Source organism: Amblyomma maculatum, chromosome 6 (genome assembly GCF_055883805.1).
Source record: "Amblyomma maculatum isolate TAMU_Amacu chromosome 6, ASM5588380v1, whole genome shotgun sequence".
Classification (NCBI taxonomy): domain Eukaryota; kingdom Metazoa; phylum Arthropoda; class Arachnida; order Ixodida; family Ixodidae; genus Amblyomma; species Amblyomma maculatum.
In genome coordinates, this window is record NC_139349.1 from 160,948,252 (window position 1) to 160,970,499 (window position 22,248).

Below are 22,248 nucleotides of genomic sequence, written 5' to 3' on the forward strand. Positions count from 1 at the left end.
CGGAATTTTTGGCAGGGTTTCAAGCTTGGAAGCCTCATAAAAAAATATGGACATTCGCACTCTATGGTTTTAACGATCATCAAGGCTGGGGATGTTCTCCAGTTCATCCAGTCGCTAATCGGTTTCGTGCATGCAAGAAGGACTGCCGCCAGCATAGTACACGCTACTGAAAGCGATGCTCACAGCAATTGTCAAGCTTCAGCTGTTGCTCAAGCGAGCACGAATTTCAAACTTCTTTAAGTACGCTTAAGTTATTTTATGACTATTGATGTATACTGTAATAAAGTGTTAAGTGCTCTTTACGATGATTAGCGTTGTTCAACCCTATTTACTCATCGCTAGTAAGTAGGCAAGCCTACATGCACGGCAAAATATGTGGGTGTGCATTTTATTCTTTTTTTTTTCATAACAATAATCGATTATAACGATCCGATATTCAGGTTTTCTCAATATCATTATAAGTGGACTGCGCTGTATTCACAAACGAACTGCTAAGATAAAGCAGAGCAAACTAGGAGTTCCATCTTTGTGCTTGGCCCACGCTTCGTAGACAGCTGCAGAAACTGGAAACACTTTGTGATAATGAGCATTCTAGTGGTGACCATGAAAAACAAGAAATGCCTGCGACATCAAATCAATTAATGAATGCGAGGTCCCGCTTCTCAAAACTGGGGAAAGAATAAAAGAAACAGCAAGATGCTAAGTATTTCTGATAAAGAGTAGAACCTTAATGACACATCCTTCAAGAAAATGTGCAAAAAACATTATCCGAGAAGACATAGGATTTTTATTAAAAGGGTTAATTTTAAAAAATGTAACTGCTGAATTGAACACAAAGTAATTTATTTGCCATTTCACTTAATAATAATGTTGATTAGCATTTCTTGATGCAAGCTCTGAACAGCTCCTTTTGTAGCCCACACAGAATTTCACCGCATTAGCACTGTCAGAACGGAGAAAACATCACTAACAGCAGGTCTGCCTCCAACATCTCCTCATTGATTAAGGATGCTTACCCCAACTTGCACTGGCACAATGTGGAGAAGCCACTGCAATAACGGCTGCAGCATCGTTTTTGCAGTTCATGCTGCTTTTGAGCTTCAACCCTTTGCACCTACGCAATCCATAGAAACTGCCGTGGCGAGCAACTGCTTCAGTATTGCAGCTTTTCATGTTACGTCCACCCAGGTTCGGCCTACTGGTACGTCGGTACATGTGCAGCAAGTCGCTGAAGGTACTGGCGTGGCAACCCTTTCAAACGCCTAAACGCATCGACAACAGTAGCAACCCCTTCAAATTCCTTCGTGAATACCATTGCCATTCTGCAAGTTAAAATGGTGCTTTATCTCTTATCTCTTTATCTCTCTGTTAAATGCTAAATGCGAGTGGTACCCAAGAATGTCATTCCAAAATGTTATCAGGTGTGTAGTAAACATTATCAACAGAGACACTTCGAGCCATTCGGCACAGTTAACAGATGCTGAATCTGCCTGCATCTAACTGTGCGCCTTCTCTGTGAGGCACTTTTATGGTGTTATCCCCATACAGCCAACAGAACTCAAATTTGCAGTAATGACAGGAAATCCTCCCCAGTTCAAGTCCAGACTGGCACGAGTCACAGATGCCCTTTCTGCAAGCACCTGTGTACAATTTTTGTCCAAATTCATTTCTGTTTTTTGAAACACTTGCTTCAGGGAGAACAACTTATGAAGGTTATTCACTGAGGAAAGAAATTTCGTGTTACAATTTCTGAAGGGGCCGATACCAAAAATCAGAAGTACCTTGTTGCAGTGAAAATTTTGTTGAAGTGGACTCTGCTGTTTTGGGGTCCAACCGTACGCTCATAACACCACATATAATGTTGCTGATGCAAGCTTGGTGATCTCCATCGAAAGAAAAAGTTCAGGTAAATTTAGTATTCGCAATAAGCTCAGATACTCTGCCCTCACCCCTTCATGGATCACTGCCTTGTCGTGGCAGAGGGGCTTGCGAAACTCGATGTCGTGAGCTCTGCTGTGTAGGGCTACCCAAGATAGACAGGTCACGGCAGAGAGTTCTGACAAAATGTGATTCACTGGAGAAGGTAATGGCAACTCACTCTAGTATTTTCTGCCAAGAAAACCCTATGGCCAGTCACAATAGAATTAATGATATTGTTACGAAGCGGCAAGCCGATGAAGACAGGAGACAGAACATGACCGATGACGATGGTAGATGACGTTTAATGAATGTTCGCGGGCCTAGCGCGAGCGCTCCTGCCCGCGCCACTGCCCGCTTCTTCTTCCTTGTCGTCTGTAACATGACCCGGGGCCACCGAGCGATCGTCCCGATCATGGACGAGGAAGTTTAGCGATGTTAATGATTTTATGGCATGATGATGGGCGTGTCTGGATGCTTGAAGAAGAAGAAGAAGAAGAAGGAAGAATAGAACGGCTTGCCGGTACGATGTCTGATGCGTGGGTGATCCGCCTCCCTTGGAGCTGTCAACCATCCGTCACCAGAGTCCATGGGACCGATGGCTCGAGGTCACGTCAGGCAGTTTGGGCGGGGGTTGCGTGTTCGTGTCCATCAGTTCCTTTGGGTCATTCGGGTCTTTCGGGTCCTTCATCTCGGTTCTGATCGGTATGTCAGTTCTTGTCTTCAGGTCCGGGCTGGGGGCTGGGCGGTGGTAGTTGTTCAGGTCTGGGCTTGAAGGGCTGGGGCGAAGCTGCTCGGCGATGTCCCTGTGCCCTCGGTGATGGTCCCGGCTTGAAGACGGCTTCGATGCTCCAAGGCGAGGATGGGGATGCCGTACGGCGCACCTCCAACCAAATATTACGAAGCGGCAAGCCGATGAAGACAGGAGACAGAACATGACCAATGACGATGGTAGATGACGTTTAATGAATTTTCGCGGGCCTAGCGCGAGCGCTCCTGCCCGCGCCACTGCCCGCTTCTTCTTCCTTGTCATCCGTAACAATATGGCGCCGGAAGATGAGCCCCCCAGGTTGGAAGGCGTCCCACATGTTACTGGGGATGAACAAAGGGCGATTCCTAGTAGCTCCAGGATGAATGAAGCGGCTGGGCTAAAGCCAAAAGGTCGCTCAGTTGTGGATGTGTCGGGAAGCGACCGGAAAATCCGATGTTGCAAGGAGATACAGTCGAACCCGGTTATATCGAACTCGCGGAATATCCCCTTGAAAATCCTATGTAAAAGTATAGGAAAGCCGTGTCATATATCGAACTCAATTTCACCGGTGCGTTCGATATATCGAACTCCGCACCACGCACTGGAAAGTGGGCCTTCCCCAAAGACGATCGCATCACCCTTGGCCGTTTGCCGCGTGACGTTTTCAAGCCACGCGCGGAAGGAATGAGAGGACAGTTCAGCAACGGCTGCTCTGGGCAGCGCCGCGCCCATTCTTCAAAGGCGCGCATCTGCAGTTATCGTTTCCCGTGCGCCAGCACATGCCGTTTGCAAGCCATGTGCGTGGGTGTGCCTCTTTCCTTCAGCACGTGCTATGCATGCGCCAAGCCAGCTCAGCCCGTTTTCAGACAGACGTCGGACGCTTTAGCGTGTGTTGCGAACCCCCCGCGCAGCGGCTGACGTGGCTCTCTCTCTCTCTCTCTCTTTTTTTTTTTTGCGAGAGTCATTCATTTTTATAGGTGTGCTGGCGGTTGCAGACGTTAAGAAGCGGCAGGACTCTTTTTTTTTTTGAGGGGGGGGGGGGGGGGAGTCGTTTATCCTTGCATGTATGAATCAACCAAAGCACACGGTCAACTGCTGCGATCATGATGCCCGCTCCAAGCGCGGCGTGATAAATCGAACCGGGCTTGTGCAATCAAGCCATCACAGGCACTCTGCCAAGTTCGCTCCCCATCACCGCAGGAGCTATCAAAAGATAAACACACCCTGGCGTTATCGCTGCGCAGCATCTTGGCACGCTGCCAAGAAATGAGCTGTGGATGAGAGGACCGAAACGGACTGACGCGCACCATAGACATGCATGCGAAAACGCTCGCGATTTCTGATTTCTGCAGCGGCGACACAGAAACTTTGTTTTGAGCTGCTGCGGTGGCTCGAGCGGCGAGAGGGACGCAGCTTCAAGTTTGAAAATTTTCGCTCTGTCGCTGCCGCATCGTCGCTGAGATCGCTCGCATGTGAGCGAGCTGGCCTTAAAGCTTTTTTTTTTCTTTTCAAATTCTCGGGTGCAAAAGTGGAGGGTGGGTATATTATGCGAGTGGGTTGATTACGCGACAAATGCGGTATCATTTTTTCGCATCGTAAGAGCCGTCACCAGCCGATTTCTGTATATCGAATTATCGATATATCGAACTATTTCGCGATCCCCTTCGAGTTCGATATATCCGGGTTCGACTGTATATCACATAGCAACATAGAATGTAAGACCTACGACGCAAGGTAAACTGGATGTCGTCAAGCGAGAAATGGACAGATTGAACATTGATATCTTGGGTATCAGTGAGCTCAAGTGGACCGGAATGGGAGAATTTAATTCCGGCGACAATTACGTCATTTATTGTAGGCACAAATCCAAGAGAAGGAATGGGGTCGCTCTCATAGTAAACAGAAGAATGGGCAAAGCAGTGCTAGGGTACAACCCCAAAAACGACTGAATGATTTCACTTCGGATACAAGGTCACCCTTTCAACATAACAGTTATCCAAGTCTATGCACGAACCACTACTGCTGAAGAAGCCGACGTTGAGAGATTTTATGCGAACCTGCAATGCCTTTCAGACCGCACTCCATCATCAGACGTCCTTTTTCTCATAGGAGACTGGAATGCTAAGGTGGGGAGTGAAGAAATATCCGGAATTACAGGCAAGTTCGGTCTTGGTGAGCCAAATGAAGCTGGGCAGCGGCTAGTAGAGTTTTGTCAAGAAAACACCCTGACCATAGCGAATACTCATTTTCAACAGCACAAGAGGCGCCTGTACACATGGACTTCACCAGACGGTCAGTACAGGAATCAGATCGATTATATTCTTTGCCGGCAGAGATGGAGAAGCGCTATACAAGCAGTAAAAACAAGGCCTGGGGCCGATTGTGGCCCCGATCACCAGCTTCTTGTTGCCAAATTTAAGCTTCGATTGAGGAAAACGCAGAAAACTAGAAGGCGTTTCAGGTATGATCTGGATCAAATTCCATCAGAATATGCTGTGGAAGTGAGGAATCGATTTCAAGAATTAGATCTAGAAGACAGAGAGCCTGAAGAGATGTGGACTGATGCTCGTGATACAATACAAGAAGTTGCTACTAAAGTAGTTCCAAACCAAAAGAAATGCAAGAAAGCAAACTGGTTATCTGAAGAGGCTTTGCAAATAGCTGAGGAAAGGAGGATGGAAAAAGTTATGGGGGAAAGGGAAAGATACAAGGTTCTCAATGCAGATTTTCAGAATGCCTTTTTGAACATACAGTGCCAAGCAATTGAGGACAACAGCCAATTAAGCAACACAAGAGCTCTGTATAAGACAATCAAAGATATCAAAGGAAGCTTCTGTGCTAAGCTGGGTGTGATAAAGGACAAACGAGGCAAACCTCACTGAAGCCTCAGAGATAAAGAAGAGGTGGCAGGAATACACAGAAGAACTGTACAAGAAGGACCCGGATGTGCAAACCCAACATAAGACTGTCGTGATTACTGATCTCGAGCCGGACATCCTGAAGAGTGAAGTTGAAGGGGCCTTAACCAGCCTTGCTAAGAACAAAGCTAGTGGAATTGATGGCATTCCATCTGAGTTGCTTCAAAACCTCAACCATGATGCTGTTAACATTCTGCATACATTATGTCAGGAGATTTGGACTACCCTGCAGTGGCCACAGGATTGGAGGAGGTCAGTTTACATCCCCATTCCAAAGAAAGGCAGTGCCAAAGATTATTCCATCTACCGCACGATCGCGCTTATTTTGCATGCTAGCAAGGCGATGTTGAAAATCCTCCAAGGTAGGCTGCAGCAGTATGTGGATCGGGAGCTTCCGGATGTGCAAGCTGGGTTTCGCAAGGGCAGAGGAACTAGAGACCAGATTGCCAACCTTCGCTGGATCATGGAAAAAGCAAGAGAGTTCCAGAAACTCATCTACTTCTACTCTATTGATTATGCTGTACTGTGATAGTCATCGCCATCGACATGCACCTGTGCGTTGTGCGACGAAGAAGAAGTACGCTGGGCTCGCCGTTGCAAGGTCCTGTCCTCACAGCTCTCCATCTGAGCGTCAATAAACGCCCTATTACAATTGGTGGAGGTGCCGGAAACGATCCCACCCAAACTGGAACTGCGAAGCCGTACACTACCCTCTACGACCGCCATGCAAGACACTTCGACGCAGCCGGCCGTTCCACCCACGATCATGTGTGCTGGCGTCGTGCGCCAGCGTGACCCTTGCCTGTTCAGCGGCACGGCCGATCAAGATGTCGACGACTGAAAACTCCGAAACTCCGAAAAACTCCTCTCAAGTCCTCTGCTTCGTTGCAGCCGTTGCCCTGTCCTGCCCGTCCGTTTGATCGTGTCGGCATAGATCTATACGGTCCCCTTCCTACAACTTCAGCTGGCAACCGCTGGATTATCGTGGCAGTGGATCATCTAACCCGCTACACTGAGACATCATCATTGCCCTCTGCTTCCGCACGCGACGTGGCTGCCTTTATTCTGAAAAACCTGGTTCTTCGCCATGGTGCCCCTCGCGAACTGCTCAGTGACCGCGGACGCGTTTTCTTATCAGACGCTCTTGAGGCTCTCCTGAAAGAATGCCGCATCATACACCGCACCGCTACCTCGTACCACCCTCAGACGAATGGACTGACAGAACGTTTTAACCGCACTCTCGGTGACATGCTGGCTATGTACGTGAACACCGACCATTCCAATTGGGACCAAGTTCTACCGTTTGTTACTTACGCATATAACACCGCGACACAGGCCACTACTGGATTCTCTCCATTCTTTCTCCTTTACGGGCGCGAGCCACCCTGTACTATGGACACACTTTTTCCCTACCGCCCTGACGTTTCCGAATCTTCCCCGCTATCCGATGCCGTCACGTACGCAGAAGAATGCCGTCAGCTCGCCCGCTCTCTCACAACAGAAAATCAGTGGCAACAAAAATACCTCCGTGATACCGGCGAAGCTTCGCCATATCTCCCGGACACACTGGTGTGGCTCTGGGTGCCCTCCACAACCCCTGGCCTTTCAAAGAAGTTTCTTGCTCGCTACCACGGGCCATATAGGGTCCTCCAGCAAACATCTGCAGTCAACTACGTAGTTGAGCCCGTCACGCCCTCTGCGGACTTGCGTCGCCGTGGTCGTGAAACAGTTCACGTGAACCGATTGAAGCCATTCTATGACCCCGCTGTGCTTTCCGCGCCATAAGTCGCCAGGATGGCTCCTTTTTTTACCCGGGGGGAAAATGTACTGTGATAGTCATCGCCATCGACATGCACCTGTGCGTTGTGCGACGAAGAAGAAGTACGCTGGGCTCGCCGTTGCAAGGTCCTGTCCTCACAGCTCTCCATCTGAGCGTCAATAAACGCCCTATTACAATGCGAAAGCATTTGACTGTGTAGATCACAGCAGATTGTGGCAAGCTCTCCAAGAGATGGGAGTTCCAATTCACCTCATCTGTCTCCTCAGGAACCTGTATGAAGGGCAAGAGGCTACAGTCAGAACTGGGCATGGTCTTACTGATTGGTTTCCGATTGAGAAAGGAGTGAGACAAGACTGCATAATGTCGCCCTGCCTATTTAACCTATATGCAGAGTGCATCATGAGGAAGGCCGGTCTGGACGAGTCTTCAGATGGAGCGAAGATTGCTAGAAAAAGTATCAACAACCTTAGATATGCGGATGATACCACTTTAATGGTAGAAAGTGAAGTGGAACTCAAGAGACTTCTGATGCGCATACAAGAAGAGAGTGAGAAGTTTGGGCTTAAACTGAACATTAAAAAGACAAAGATCATGGTGTCTTGCCCTATCAAGTCCTGGAGCATTAAGGGACAAGAAGCGGAAGCTGTGACAGATTTTCTCTTCTTGGGCTCCAAGATTACCCCGGAAGGAGACTGCAGCCATGAAATTAGGAGACGCCTGCTACTGGGAAAGAGAGCCATGGTTAGCCTTGACCGCCTAGTAAAGAGCAGAGACATTAGTCTGCCAACCAAGATCCGTATAACTCGTGCTGTGGTCTTTCCAGTTGTGATGTATGGATGCGAGAGTTGGACTGTGAAGAAGGCTGACCGCCGAAGAATTGACGCGTTTGAATTGTGGTGCTGGCGGAGACTTGAGAGTTCCTTAGACTGCCAGAAGATCAAATCAGTCGGAGGGTCAAATTCTAAAGTTAAAGCTCAGCTACTTTGGTCATCTGATGAGAAGAGAGGAGTCGCTGGAGAAAGATTTGATGTTGGGAAAGGTTGAGGGTCACCGGAGAAAGGGTAGGCAGCGAACGCAATGGTTAGATGGCATCCTCGAGGCGCTGCAGATGAAGTTATGTGATGTTAGGAAGATAGTGAGAGACTGGAAAGCATGGCGTGACATGGTCCATAGGGTCACGAAGAGTCGGACACGACTGAACGACTGAACTGAACTGAACTCTGCCCTCAATCAACCCTCAATGGTATTCAGTAAAAAAATTTTCTAATTGAACAAGAGCTGAACGGCAAAAAATATGCGGCTTGTATCTGTAGTCTTGGCTATTGTATATCCCTAAAGTATCACAAAAACGAAATGCAGACATTTGCATTATAAGATATTCTTGGTTTCTTTAAATTTGAAAACCCGTAACTCTTTTCATGAGTGAACAAAATGTAAGCTGCAAGTCATCCCATGCATGCTTTCTGTCAGTGGTCATTGATTCAAGCCTTTTTCCAGAGTATGAAGATGAGCCAACCATCCCTACTCTTAACTATGATTCAGTCTCTGTGTTTCAATATGGCAAAATTTTATTCAGTTCTCAATTTAACTCCATGCACTGCCTCAAATGCCATCTGCTTTCAGCTAATTGCTATTGATTAATATCAAGAGCCACAAAGAAAATACAAAAAACAATCCATCATTTCACAGGACTAATAACATTCTTGGCAGATTTCAGTGAAAATCACAAAAGGGCTGTTGGTAGCGAATTGGTGCTGCCAGAAAAGTCAGGCTTTTACTCTGAAGAAATCTTTACGCAGTGAAGCATGCGAGTGCCATCAATGGGGAAGGAAAAGACGATGGTCCAAAAACTGTATTTGAAGCTTCGAATGTTTGTCATATGCTTGAATTTCAATCCACATCTACAAAAATGGTACTGCTCTGTCACCTGACTGAAAGGGCCATGAAAAGCTATTTATTAAAACTAGAAAATGCATTTCGAAAATTTTAAGCTAGCGTCAATGCACCAATCATATCGGCAATTTAAAATGATGCTTTTCCGCTCCTCCCTTAACTCGGCGCATGCTAGTGAGCAAAAAAAAGAAAAAAGAAAAGAAGAGGTCAAGTCACAACGGAGCCCCGCCATGTCCCGTCCCACATTACTCTGGAGCGTCCGATGAATGGGCACACTCGGCAAGCCCCGACGACGCCATTGGGGAGGTCTGCGTGCGGGGATGTGTCCCTCGAAGCAGTCTCCAAGGAGCACTTTTTATAAGTTATTTGTAAATTGTAAGCCCCAAGTAAAGCTTTCAAATTTGACTAGACTACTACCAAAGACCATCTCTATAGATTTCTCGCATTAAAACATAGCCTCAAGTACCACTTCAAGGTTCTTTAAGGTCAACAAAAAGCTTTCTAAACAGATCTAAAATTTACTGAACAGTGGAAACTACTGACAGCCGGGCAAGTCACCCTGGTGAAAATAAGTGTCAATTATCAGCTTGAAACATGTCACCACTAACTATAGTAAAACCACACTAATTTGACCCTTGTTAATTTTGAAATTTAAAATTACTGGAACTAGAGGCACGGTCCCGGCCAGCAACCAGACAATTTATGGTGTTGGCCGCTCACTAATTTGGACACGGGCAGACTTGCAGCGGTTAATTCGGAAGGGAGACAATGTTTAGGTACGACTCGCGAAGCCAGCAATCGCCCAACAGACCTCCCCGAACTGGAATTGTATCAAGCAGTAGGGTCCGCACACCTCAGGCATGCGCGCTATGGCTAGCACGCTGACGACCGCAAGTCACCCATTGCTGAAATATAACCCGGCAACATACATTGCTTTGCTTCCCTTAAAGGCCCACTGTCCACCCTCCGATCGAAAATATTTTCTTCCACGGTAACTGTGAGACTTCGCCCCTAGATCGCAAGGCCGCAAAATGTTTTTGAAAAGAGTAACGAATAACGCAGTTACAGCCACCGCAATCATCCGATTCTGTCATGCTTCTCTCCTTCTGTTCCCTCGCAAAGGTTTTTCACTCTCCTGCCCGAGGTCGTCTAGCCTCCGCAAGACAAATTCCCCTTCCTCCTCCGCGTTTGGCGGGAGGTGGGGCGTGGCACTCTGCGGGCGCGGGCAAAAAAAAAAAAAAGAAAAGACGGCCGGGGCAGCGCGCGCCGCTGGATTCAGTCTGGCCGTGGCGAGGGAAAAGCGCGCAGCGAGCGGTAGACACCCATCCTTCTCCCGTCAGTCAGCGAGACGGACCAATTGACGTCATTCGTGGTACGTACGTCATTATCGTGGCCCGTCGGGCCAGCGCAGGAAACGGGGAAGCTGGCTTCCCAACAGAGAGCGTGAGAGAGCTTTGAATTGTATTTTCGATGCTTTGCGGCGCGCGTGTCACTGTAGCATTTTGCACAGACCATCTCTGGTACCTGATCGAAACACTGGGCTCCTTTGCTTAAGAGGGCCTTCCCTGGACAGTGGCCCTTTAAAATTCAGCATCCTCAAAACGTGGCGAGGACATTTGTGGAGAAGCACCGCTGCTACTGCACTGTACTGCGAAAAATGCAGCGGAGGCATTTATAAACGTTTTTGGAGCACTTCATCAACACTCCCTGACAATGAGCACCACAGCCCTCGACTAAACCACAAAACATCTTGAGTACTGCTTAGCTTTCATCTTAAATGCTTAGATGACATTCTTCCACGTGTTCATTAAATAAAATTACTAAGATGCAAATAATTTTTGGCAATTTTTTTACGGCCATTCGATAGTCCGAGCTTTTGGATGAATCGCACCTTTCTGCCTGTGCCTTGAGTGCCGAATTAAAAAAAATTATTAGAGTATGATAAATTGGAAGTCTTGCTGCTCCTAAGCTGTTATGGTCATGTGTAAAAAAGATGTATATATACACAGAAACAGTGCACTCCCAGTTGTTCAAGTGAAAAGTTTGAATATCTGTGTGGACTTGACTTTTAGTTGACGCATAAAGGCATACAAAGGCATACAAAGATGTACGACAATTGCCTGGCATGAGTCTAAGAGTTAGCCATCCTAAAAATAATATTAATATTAATCAGCAGCAAGAATTGTTGTGCATGCACGCCTCAGTTTTTGCCCCGATTTCTGTCACAGAACTTCAATTTACATGGCCAACCCCTGATGATTCAAAATCTGCAAGGACGAAAAATATGAACAAATTATGTGGAGTTTGAACACAGGAGAGTCATCATTTTAATATATTTGGTGCCCATGGCTTCATTCGCGGCTGGATACTTACTACCCAGAAACAACCACAGCCCGAATCGGCTGCAAGTGAAAGTAAAACACATGAAGAAGAAGAAAAAGGAAGACTAAGAAAATGCTTTGCCCACACATTTCACCAGCCATCTACACAGGAAGCTTTGCACACCCCATGACAAGTCTCAGCTGTGAAATACGAGACGTGCCAATCCTCCAAATAATGCAATGCAGTGCTTGAGCAGCCAACTTTCTGCTTTTTCCTTTCCTGACATGGCAAACAGCAGTGGGATTGACACGGGGGAGGGGGGGGGGGGGGGGGTCAAGTTTTCCTATCCTATGAGAGCACTCACCTAGCGGGACCCGCCCTGAGGGCGTCGGCCAATGCGTAGCCGTTCTCTCGAGGCATTTCTTGCTTCACCGATGAGAGGCTAGGCAGGGCCAGCAGGGCATCGCTGCAAGGCGGCCCGTCACCAAGACGGCAACGACACACCGTTAGGGAGCGCACACAGTGGCAACAAGACACCATGGTGAAGCGATAACAGCCCACAGTAACATGAACGCAAGGCAAAAAAGAAGGAAGACACATATTCTGCACTGACGAAAAGAGCATGCTTGCATAGGCATACAATCAAAAATTGATACAAAGAACACGGATATTACAAGTTTTTGGATATATCTAATTCTGCCTTAAAAGGAGTACAGTTACCTAATTTTTGGGTTTATGTATTATCATTTATAACGATGCATAAGGGATTACCGTACATGGATCACCACGTGATAATTTGCAGACAACCGCTGAATAATTTATAAGTGAATTTCGTTTCTTGCCTGTTTCGGTTTCGCTTTCAAAAACCGAGCGATGGCTGTGACGTCAACGTTGAGTCTAGGTCACATGAGGGATGAGAGAAACAGTGATATAATTGTTCCTTTGTTGTTTGAATACATTACAACGCTAAAGCCAGCCTGCCTCAAGAACAGGAACCACAATAAGTGAAGAGTCAGCCATATATTGCTGTTTTCTCATCCTGCGCGTGACCTAGACTATGTGACATCACAGCCATCTCTCGGCTGCTGAAACCGCAGCTGGTAATAAAAGAAAATTAAATTAAAGATTATTTCGCAGTCATAGCCGAAAACCACGTGGTTATCCATATAGAGGAATGTCTTACGCACCATTAGCAAGAAAAATGCCACCAAGATTTAGCATCTATACTCCTTTAACATTTTTTGATAAACACACGTAATTTTAACTCCCCATAATGAGCATGGTTCTCCTTAAAACGAATATACCGAACTACTGATTGTCAAACAGCATGCTTCACCACACTACACAAGTGGTTGGTGGTGGTGCACAACCCTTCACAACAAGGCTAGCGCTTTTATCTCGCGATATAATCTTCTTATCTCGAAACCCGTTGACAGTGCCTCAGAGCAGCGGCGTGGACAGTTGTAACCTTGCAGCAACCATCTGAACGCGGTGGTGAAAACAGTGACAGGTTTCGCGCCGATGTATAACTTCTTATGCTACACAACTGTGATGCGGAGAAGCCACCCTATCAGGTGCCGTCCATGCTTTGTGATAAAGCCAACAAAGCTTGCGCTTGGGAATCACTGCAAACGGCATCGAAAATGGAACTAAAGCTTCAAATAAGGTCTCCTCCTTATTTTAGTAATCACTGCCCGAGTTGCAGTCCCTTCAAACTGCAGTGCTCGAGCGCATTTGACTAAATTTTATATTAAAAATTTCTGCTGTATTGAAATGGTTGCAATTTTTTACACATTCTTTACAAAGAAGTTTTACTGCAGATATGAAAATCGCCCAACAATACTGGCAGCAAAAACATGACTCATCTTCCCAACAAAGAACATCAACTACATCGAAGCATGACCTACTCTACCTACTCTACTCTGGTGAAGTACTCTACTAGTAAAGTCTTGTAGGACCTACTCAAGTAAAGAAGGCCTCTCTATCTCACATGAAGGTCTAAGCTGGGAAAGAAAAGATGCACAAACCAGAAAATAATGGAGTGCACTTACATTTTTGGCAATATGCAAATAGGTTCAATCCTGCCTGACCATTCCGCATGATAGCAAGCGATCTTATATTGTTGTCAGTCTAACTACTTCTGGTCTAGGGGCTTGTCCAGCATAGAGATTAGACTGCATGTGAGATAAAGAAATCCTTGGATAAAGGAAGGACCAGCCCTACTCCGACGCAGCTGAGAAGTGAGGGTCATTTATTGCAACCGGGTTTTGATGATTTTTCTTATCTGCTTGCGTATATGAATGTGTTTTTTTTTTTGACAAATTGTAGTTGCAGGTGCAGCATGTGCCTGTTCTCCTTTTCTCTTGTGCTCCTGTTATTGCGCATTGCTCGCTCGCTTCACCATGGAACAGCGCTAACCAAACCGGTTAGGTAGACTCCTGTTAAAACAAACTTGGCTAAGAAGAACTCTCGGGTACAATGAAAAATCTGAGAGAATGTTGCAGGTCCCCAATACTCATTAAAAATATACTAAGACAAGCTATTCGGTGTCTCTCACCGGTTATGCTAAACCATAAATCATGGCTGCTCTGTTGGCAATATACTTGGAGTCAGAATGGCACCCCCGAAACAGCCAAGGAGGACAGGAAGCTCAGCAAAAAGAAAGCACACTGAAAAGAAACTTTGCTCGCCCATTCGAGAGAAAGTGCAGGGAAGCTTTGTTTCGAGTGTGGGTAAGGCAGGGAACCAAACCACCTGCCTGAGCAAAGCATGGAGATGTAACATGACCACATCACTGTGTCACATGCACCACTAGCCGAGCTTCTGCTCGGTGGATGAACGGTGCATATGTGCGGGGTGTATCTGGTGGTCATTAAGTATGTTGGGAAAATCAATCCGTCCATCTGCCTCATGCCTAACTAGCAAGGGAGAGGAAAAGGAGAGGAGAGTGAAACTTGCGTGCAGGCTAGTTGGTTACACGAATCTGATGATGAGTGGGTAAAAATAAAATTATGAGATTTTACAGCTCACTTCGTAAGCATCTTCGGAATGCTCAGAGACTGGAAGGAGAGCAAGAAATATAGAAAAGAAATGCGAACAGAGGTTACTGGAGAAAAGAGGGAAATGAGACAGGGATAAAAAGGAAAGACAGATGATTTTATCAAATGCGCTGACATAAACTTGTTCTATGACCCCTTTAGCTCACTCCATGCATACTGGAATAAATGCTCGCTTGCAATTACCTTCTTCATTCGAAGGCAATTTCATTCACTGTTCTGATTTCAGAAAGGTTTAATACAAACCCTGCATGCTCACACAGCTTTTTTCAGAAGTACTTCTCGAGAGATGACCTAATCCTCCCTTCAGGTTCATCTTGAGGGAGCGCACAGTACTGAATTCCGTCGCAATAACACACACTTGTACTATAGCTTTTCCAGGTATCAAAGTCCAGCAATGCATCCAGCATCCATAAGCAATGCAGGGCAGATACTAGACTTCCGCAGCAGTGCCTTGCCTGCAACGCACTTTGCTGCTGCGAAGAAATTAAGAGTGTGAAGTGCAAGCCACACTCCGGTGCATTAGCAAAGTGCCTGCTTAAGCTCCACAGAAAGGCAGACCTCGAGTGGCTGCCAAATACCGAGTCTGTAACAACATGGCATTTTCGTCCCCGTGGCCAAACCACCATGCACAGTGTTCGGTTAGACAACTAAACAGTAAGTAATCCGCAATGTGGTCATGTGAAACTAGCGACAAAAATTGAATTCAGGAATGGACACATTACTAGAATGTAAAAATAATGTGATGGACATTAAATGACGGACATTAACACGTTACTAGAATCTAAAAATAACGTGACGGACATTAAATGACGGACATTAACACGACCTTCGAGGAGCGAGAAGACATGCCCTAATTGATTGGAGATTTGCTACAAGCAATGCTTCCATGAAAAAGAAATGGCGAAAATGCCAAAGCCTTTAAGAAGGTTGCGTCAAACAAGTAGTGAACAGCATGGTTACCGCGCAGTTTTTTCAAGCGGAAACCATGCGAGACTTTTACACGATTACTTGCCCCTGCATTAACGCCTCAACTCGGTCACCCTGGAATTTCGCAAGCGGGCTTTCCCACTAACATACCAGAGTTCAGCAAAACGAAATGGAGGTTCCCAAGCTGTGAAAGCGACAGCACAGATGCTACTAGGTGCAGGTGTTCAGTATGTAACGAATCAATGAAGAACTGCATAAAAACTAATTAGCCAATGGCTTAGTTAGCAATGCTACTGCAGCCCTCCCCCGCTTTTCTTTTTCACTTTCTATACTTGGGTACATGACAGTGACCATCCATTTTCACCATACTTCTTCACTTAGTTTGTTACTGCTGCCCACCTCTTTTCTCACATCCATACAGGCAGCATCAATTGGTGACCGTGGACTGTTTTCGTCCGTACAATGCCTCAGGTTGGACTTCGTAAAATGGCTCATATCGTAAATGTGCACATTTCGCATTGCGGTCATTTGAAGCAAAGGATCGGCCATCTTGTATTCAGGTGCGGTATGCGGCAAAGCCCATGTGCATTATTTCACATGAAGTCTTTGCCTAGCAGCATTCCAATGTGATCAGTTCATGCAACAATCCACAGCAAAGAAAGTAAAGATGCCTGTGTACTGTCTTGCTGGCATTCTAAAGTGAATTTTTCCATAATTTGTCCGAACATTTAATTTTGCCAGAGCCAAATTTATGAAAGCCAATGGCATTCGGTCACCGCCAAATATTCGACGAGTTGGAAATTCTTGAATTTAAACTTGTTGAATCGAAAATCAGTGGATTAAAAACATCAGTTTTGTATTTTGTAAATTCGAATATTCACAAACCTCCACTTATGCCTTGTAAACAAGGCATGCTAGCAATTCAAAACTTTCTCAGTAGTACTGCAACAAAAGATTGCCCCATTTAAGCCACAATTTTTTCCAAACATTACAAGGGTTTAAAAACATGTTTAAAGTATCAAACTTTGGAAAAACTGCTGTATACTTGGCACAGTGCCTTGGAAGCGTATTCATACAAAAGTTGTTAAGAATATTGAAAGGTGAGAGCCAACACCCGGTGCTGTTAAATAATGGAACATTTATGATGTTATGAAACCCCATGCATGAGAAGTAGTGCAACAGAGACATGGAGCTGAAATGCACAGAGTTGCAGTGAAAACGCGAAGCTTCCAAAATCCCGTAACAGCAGGGCAACAAAAGAAATGTTCAACCTTGAAAAATAGTATGTAACTCGGGCTTTGACACTAAAAAATAATGCACAAGGAAAATGACAAACCTCACAACAGTAACACTGTTTGAAAAAATGTCAAACCTATTTCAAACAAAACTTATTCACTGTCAGAAACTGAATGTCAGTGTCCGGGCTGTATTCATCACTCATTGTGCACTAATATTTTTTTACTGCTTTCTTTATAAAATCAAGCATTAAGGAAGTTTGTCACTATTGATATAGGATGCCGGTATACAAAACATGTCACACTAGTGATAACGACTGCGAAACAAAAACCTCTATACAAGACATTTCTCAAGAAAACCAAATCACGTTTGACCCGCTCTCAAGGGAACCAATAGCAGAAAGTGTATCAGTGCAGTAATAATGATGGCAATCTACAAACAATATTAACTAGAACCAGAAGTGTTAGCCTGACTTTAGTCTTGACTCACAGCTCATGAAATTACCTGTTGGCTAAGTTAACAAGACATGAAATGTAAGATGTCATGCCATTGACCACAGTTTATGTTTAAGATTATGGAAACAGCAGGTATACCATTTGATTAAAAAAAAAAACAAAAACAAAAAAACTGCCGGTTCTACAGAGGAGCTATGATAAGAAATGACAAATACATCAGTAAAGGACAGAGTGAGCAGGAAAAAACGCAGTCCTCTTCTGACATCTTTGTCATTTCAAGCAAGAGCTTCTTGCCAAGCTACTCTGCTGAAGAGCTGAAGCTTGACCAAGTGGCTACACGACCGTATACTGCTAATCCAGTCATGCATTTTGCTGTACTTCTGTGAAAAAAAAAAAAAAGATATTGCTAGAGAATACATAGCTGGTTTTGAGCAAGGGAGCCTGGATAAAATATGTGAAATGGGCAATGTTACATAACAATCAGTCTTCCTTATTTGTAACAGAACTTATTTGTTCCTGTGGAAAGCCCATCCCAGGTAACCATGTCTGATTTATATATTCAACAATTAGCTTTCCAACTAAATATAAAGAAAAATCCAACGAAAGCATGTAACACACCTACATATAATCAGTCTAGTTGTGCCCATTACATGCCATGTACTCCTTTATGACAAACAAACATGTAGCTGCGCCTCTTCAATAGCTCAGTGATTGCCCAGCTTTCCTCCATCAAGGAGGAATGAATAAGGCAAGAACTGATAGGACTGTGGCAGCGTCACGACTGATCTCAGTAAAAGCAAAAGAATACATCAGAGCCTTCAGAGAAACACAAGATTACAAAGTTTTTTTGTTTTTTCCCATTAACAAGGAAAAAGGAAAGTAGAGAAAAAAAATTGAGTTGCCTACAAAGATCGCATTGAGCCTTTAAAATGAAGCAAGCACTGAACACCAAGAGAAGCTGCGAGAATAGCAGTACAAAGAAATGTGTAGTCCAGTGTGATGTGAAAGGCAACCCGTCATTCACACACAAACTGACACTCCCTCCAAACTGCTTGTAATAAAAAGAGATTGCCTGACTCTTTCCTGCATTCAGCAAGAAAGACTCATGCTTGCTTGGCAGTAGAAGATGTATTATTGCACACAAAACTGAATTTAAATACTGAAAACTTTTTTCCCCATTACTATAATCATACTGTTGAAGTCAAGAGATGAACAAAGGATTCTGTGATGACCGTTTCAATGCAAATTGCACTACAGCCCAGCCTCAGAGGTCTGTGTAATATAACTACCACGATGTCACCACAGTAAAAAGACAGCTTGAAAAGACAGCTGGTGGCGGTACAACCTGTATTTCTGTATTTTACTAACTTTGCTAGCTGACAAAACGTCCATTTTCATCTAAAGCAGCCTGTCGTTGAAAAGTGGTCATCTGTAGGCAAAGGTGAACTTAAATGCATCCTCAGTATCCTTTTAAGGACAAGCTCAATTCAATAACACAGTACACAGCATCCCTATTGACAAGTGATTCTTGCAGTAATTGCGTAAACACAATAAAGAGGCCAACTTTGGTTTGGTTTTCGATTTCCAGTTGGGCATTCCCTTTCACACTGATTATGCTGTGTTGTGACCCACCTCATGTTGAACGATGCGGTGCCCAGTTCCATGCCCAGGCCAGACAGGCTGCCATCAAAGTCCGCAGCCAAAGCATCATCAATGTCGTCAATCTGCCAGTGGCCCACAGAGGTCATTCCAAGGCCCGCACGCGCACGTGCACTTCCCGACGGTGCCTGCAACAAGTGCACCGTCCACGGCGAGCCCCGGTCATGGCCAAGAAGGTACTCATAGCTGGCCTCTACACACTCCATGAAACCTTTGAGGTACGATGATGTAACATATCCGCAGACTATGGCACCCCAAGCCAAGATAGCTGCAAATATTTACTAAACTGCAGGCTAGTTTGCACTTAACACTCACACAGACACAGCATTTCACAGCGGTCTTTTGCCAACTACTAAGTCTGCTGGCTAGAGTTACTCCGTTCATGCAAAGTAGGTTGAAATATACCACTGTTTCCCCACTAACTCAAGCAATAAGGTGTAGCAGCTCATAAAAATGCCCAAAATTTAGGATATAAGCATTTTCCTTAGCCTCACTTGGTGATGTGAGAACTCATATATTTGTCCCAGTAGGGGCTTGTGCCGGGAGAAAAAGGAAGACGCAACAAAAGAAAAGTACTTATCAGATTAAAGCTGAACCACTTGAGTAGGATCAAATGAACAGAAGTGTGAAAATTCACGGCTTCAAAAAACAAGTAACACATGCAATGTGAAATGCTAACAAAAATTGTAAACAAAAACAAAAAAATTAAGCCTTGAATTTTACACACGGTTGTCCACTGACAGTGTTTTCGTTTAAGAGACATAAAAAAGTATTGCACCCAACCCTAGTCATAAATGAAGCATGCAGCATAAGGATATTGTAAACAAAAAGAAAATTATTTTCAGATAATTATTCAGCAAATTAATAGCGGTGGTTTATAAACACACAACACTACAGAATGACACTTGATTCATGCAATAAAGCCTACAATCTTCATGGAATATGATTTAGGCTGCCAGGAAGCTCTATTCCTGACACCAGCATTGTTGAAGTAAGAACAGTTTCTCTGCCAAAATAATGCCAAAAAATTATTGTAATAACCTATTACCTATGTGCAAAAAAAAAAAAAAAAAAAAGAGAGAGAGAGAGAGAGCAGTATGCATGACGTTTATAAGCACACCATTGAATATCGACTCATGGTGTACCTAAAGTAGGCAGTAAGCACCCAGAGAACAAACTGAATTCTTGGCAGCATAATATATTTATCAAAAGGCTGCTTTCGCGGTATTTGTGAAAGTACGTAAACACAATAAACTAGTCAGGCACTAAAGGGTAATCTTCAGACGAACCTGTGAGGACAATTAAATGACAAAACTTACACAAATTACAGCCGTCCTAGAAGGCTCACTGCAGCAGTCACCTCGTATCACCTGCGACGTTGGATTGCAGTAATGAAAGGGTAAATTAAACGTAGACGGAAACGACCAAACCAAATCATCACGACTTGCTAAGTTTAATCTGTTGTTCTTACTAATGGCGTTATCCTTGTACAATCAATATCACTGACACGTTCGAAGCGTGCAAAGTGGTAAATGTTCCGTGCTTTTCCGATTCAGTGGATCGACAGTGCACTACCAGCTGGCTTGCAAAATCCCGCTTTGTTCTAGAGCTGCGCTCTTAAATATCAAAAGAATTACACATCCTTGTTAAGACAAGACTTTATCATCAGTGGGCCACAGTCCGGACTACATTTCCTAGGCTGTCGATCAGTTAGAACGCAAGACAACTGTAGATAACAGAACTGTGAATATTCAAGTACCGCGCTGCCGCGAGAGGCGAGCGCCTAGTTCCAGACAAAAAGAAAAAAAAAAGAACAACAACAAGAAAAGAGCTGCTGACAGCAGCCGAAACTACTGCAACAAGGCATTGCAATGACACTCGAGAATCACAGCAAGGCTCAAGCACCATTTCTCATTTTACGCACGACTCCTGGCATACTGAACGAGAGTTAACAGCAGCCACAAGGACAGACAGAAGCCAATCTGCTCACCTTCTCCGCTTCATCGGTGAAGCTAACGAACGTTTAGCCACCCGCTGGCGTCACTTTGAAGCGAAGATATTCGAATGATGCCGCAAAAAGAGGGACGGGTCACACTACACGACGTTCCGTGGGGTACAGAAGAGCACCAGCTGATACCACCATGGCACAAAATACAAAGAGCGATGGCTGGCTGCGAGGCTCTTCTGAGGCAGAGGACGACGACGGAAGTTGGTCACGAAACGAGTAAGCCACTTGAAAATTTCACTAATGATAAGATTTCGTTAAATGGCAGTCAATTCGCGGTGGCGAGGACGCACTCAGACGGATCAACATGAAACCCCCCCAGCGTACACAAAAATATCAGCATTTACAGATTTACACGTGAGAAACGCTGCAACCGACAAAAGGCGAGACGGCATGAAATGCCGCGAAACAGCTACCGAGGTCAGAACCCCTTCCACTGTCGTCCTCGAAACGCTGATAATATCCAAAAGATTTTATTGCTCTTACGAGCAACAACGCGCACATAAAAATTTGCTAGAATAGCTTAGCAATTTTTTCGATTTCAGCGACCTAGTTTTGGTTTCGGTATACCGTTCAACCAGCTTCCTGCTAAATCGGCGCAGCGGCCGCGCGTTTGCTGGCCTTTTTGCTTTCGTGTCAGCGGTAGCATGCCTATGTAATGCCGGTTGGTGTGTTTTTTTCGAACAGCGTGAAAAGTAAATAGCTAGAAGTAACGACAAAAATATAGTAAAGAGGGTAAAAAAAGCAGGGAGTACACAAGGTACAAACGTGAAATTGTTGTATCGCTTGATTATTATAGTAGACGTTGTAGTTAATTGAGGATGAAGAGCCATTTTCGTTTATAATTTTGTTAAACACGCGTTTATCCTCATAGCGCGGGGAGAAGGCTGTCAGCAGGGGTTAAACCCATTGTCTGCAGACATGCGCGTGACTGCCAAGATGAATGATAGTCGTTTAACGCATATACTCACCAGAGGGGAGAGGGAAAGAAACAGCGCTGTTGGTAAAGCCCATAGCAACAACTTTGAATTCTGAACAATCCGATTCCGGGGAGTCTTTTTATCACTTTATTGACACACGAATTAAGCATTTCGATACCTCGGCGGAGGTTGAACTCGCACGCGTGCTTGTGTCGTTTTTGGTATGCAGCACCGACTGTTTGCATCTAAAGTGCAGGCTTGTGGATTAGCAAATGTTTACAAAAGAGCTTTGTTCACAAGTGTTCACAAAACCAAAAAGCACAACTTCATTCCTTGACAGCTAGGCCTATCAAGTGCAATGAAGCCGAGCTTGTTCGACTGAAATCAAAGGGGCGTGGTACCTGCG

General features: G+C 44.9%; 1 protein-coding gene across 2 annotated transcripts in view; it reads right to left on the minus strand.

Annotated features, from left to right (window-relative positions):
* The window catches only part of gem (transcription factor CP2 like gemini), an 87,135-nt gene extending 65,827 nt beyond the window's left edge, over positions 1 to 21,308 (minus strand). For both annotated transcript variants that reach the window (XM_084607637.1, XM_084607636.1), the window contains exons 1-4: positions 20,908 to 21,308; positions 20,237 to 20,287; positions 18,891 to 19,045; positions 11,946 to 12,047 (exon numbers count right to left, since the gene is read on the minus strand). In XM_084607637.1, the coding sequence (XP_084463763.1) occupies positions 11,946 to 12,047; positions 18,891 to 19,006 (218 nt within the window). In that variant the 5' untranslated portion in view covers positions 19,007 to 19,045; positions 20,237 to 20,287; positions 20,908 to 21,308. The remainder of the gene's footprint in view (positions 1 to 11,945; positions 12,048 to 18,890; positions 19,046 to 20,236; positions 20,288 to 20,907) is intronic.
* Between the last annotated feature and the right edge of the window lie 940 nt (positions 21,309 to 22,248).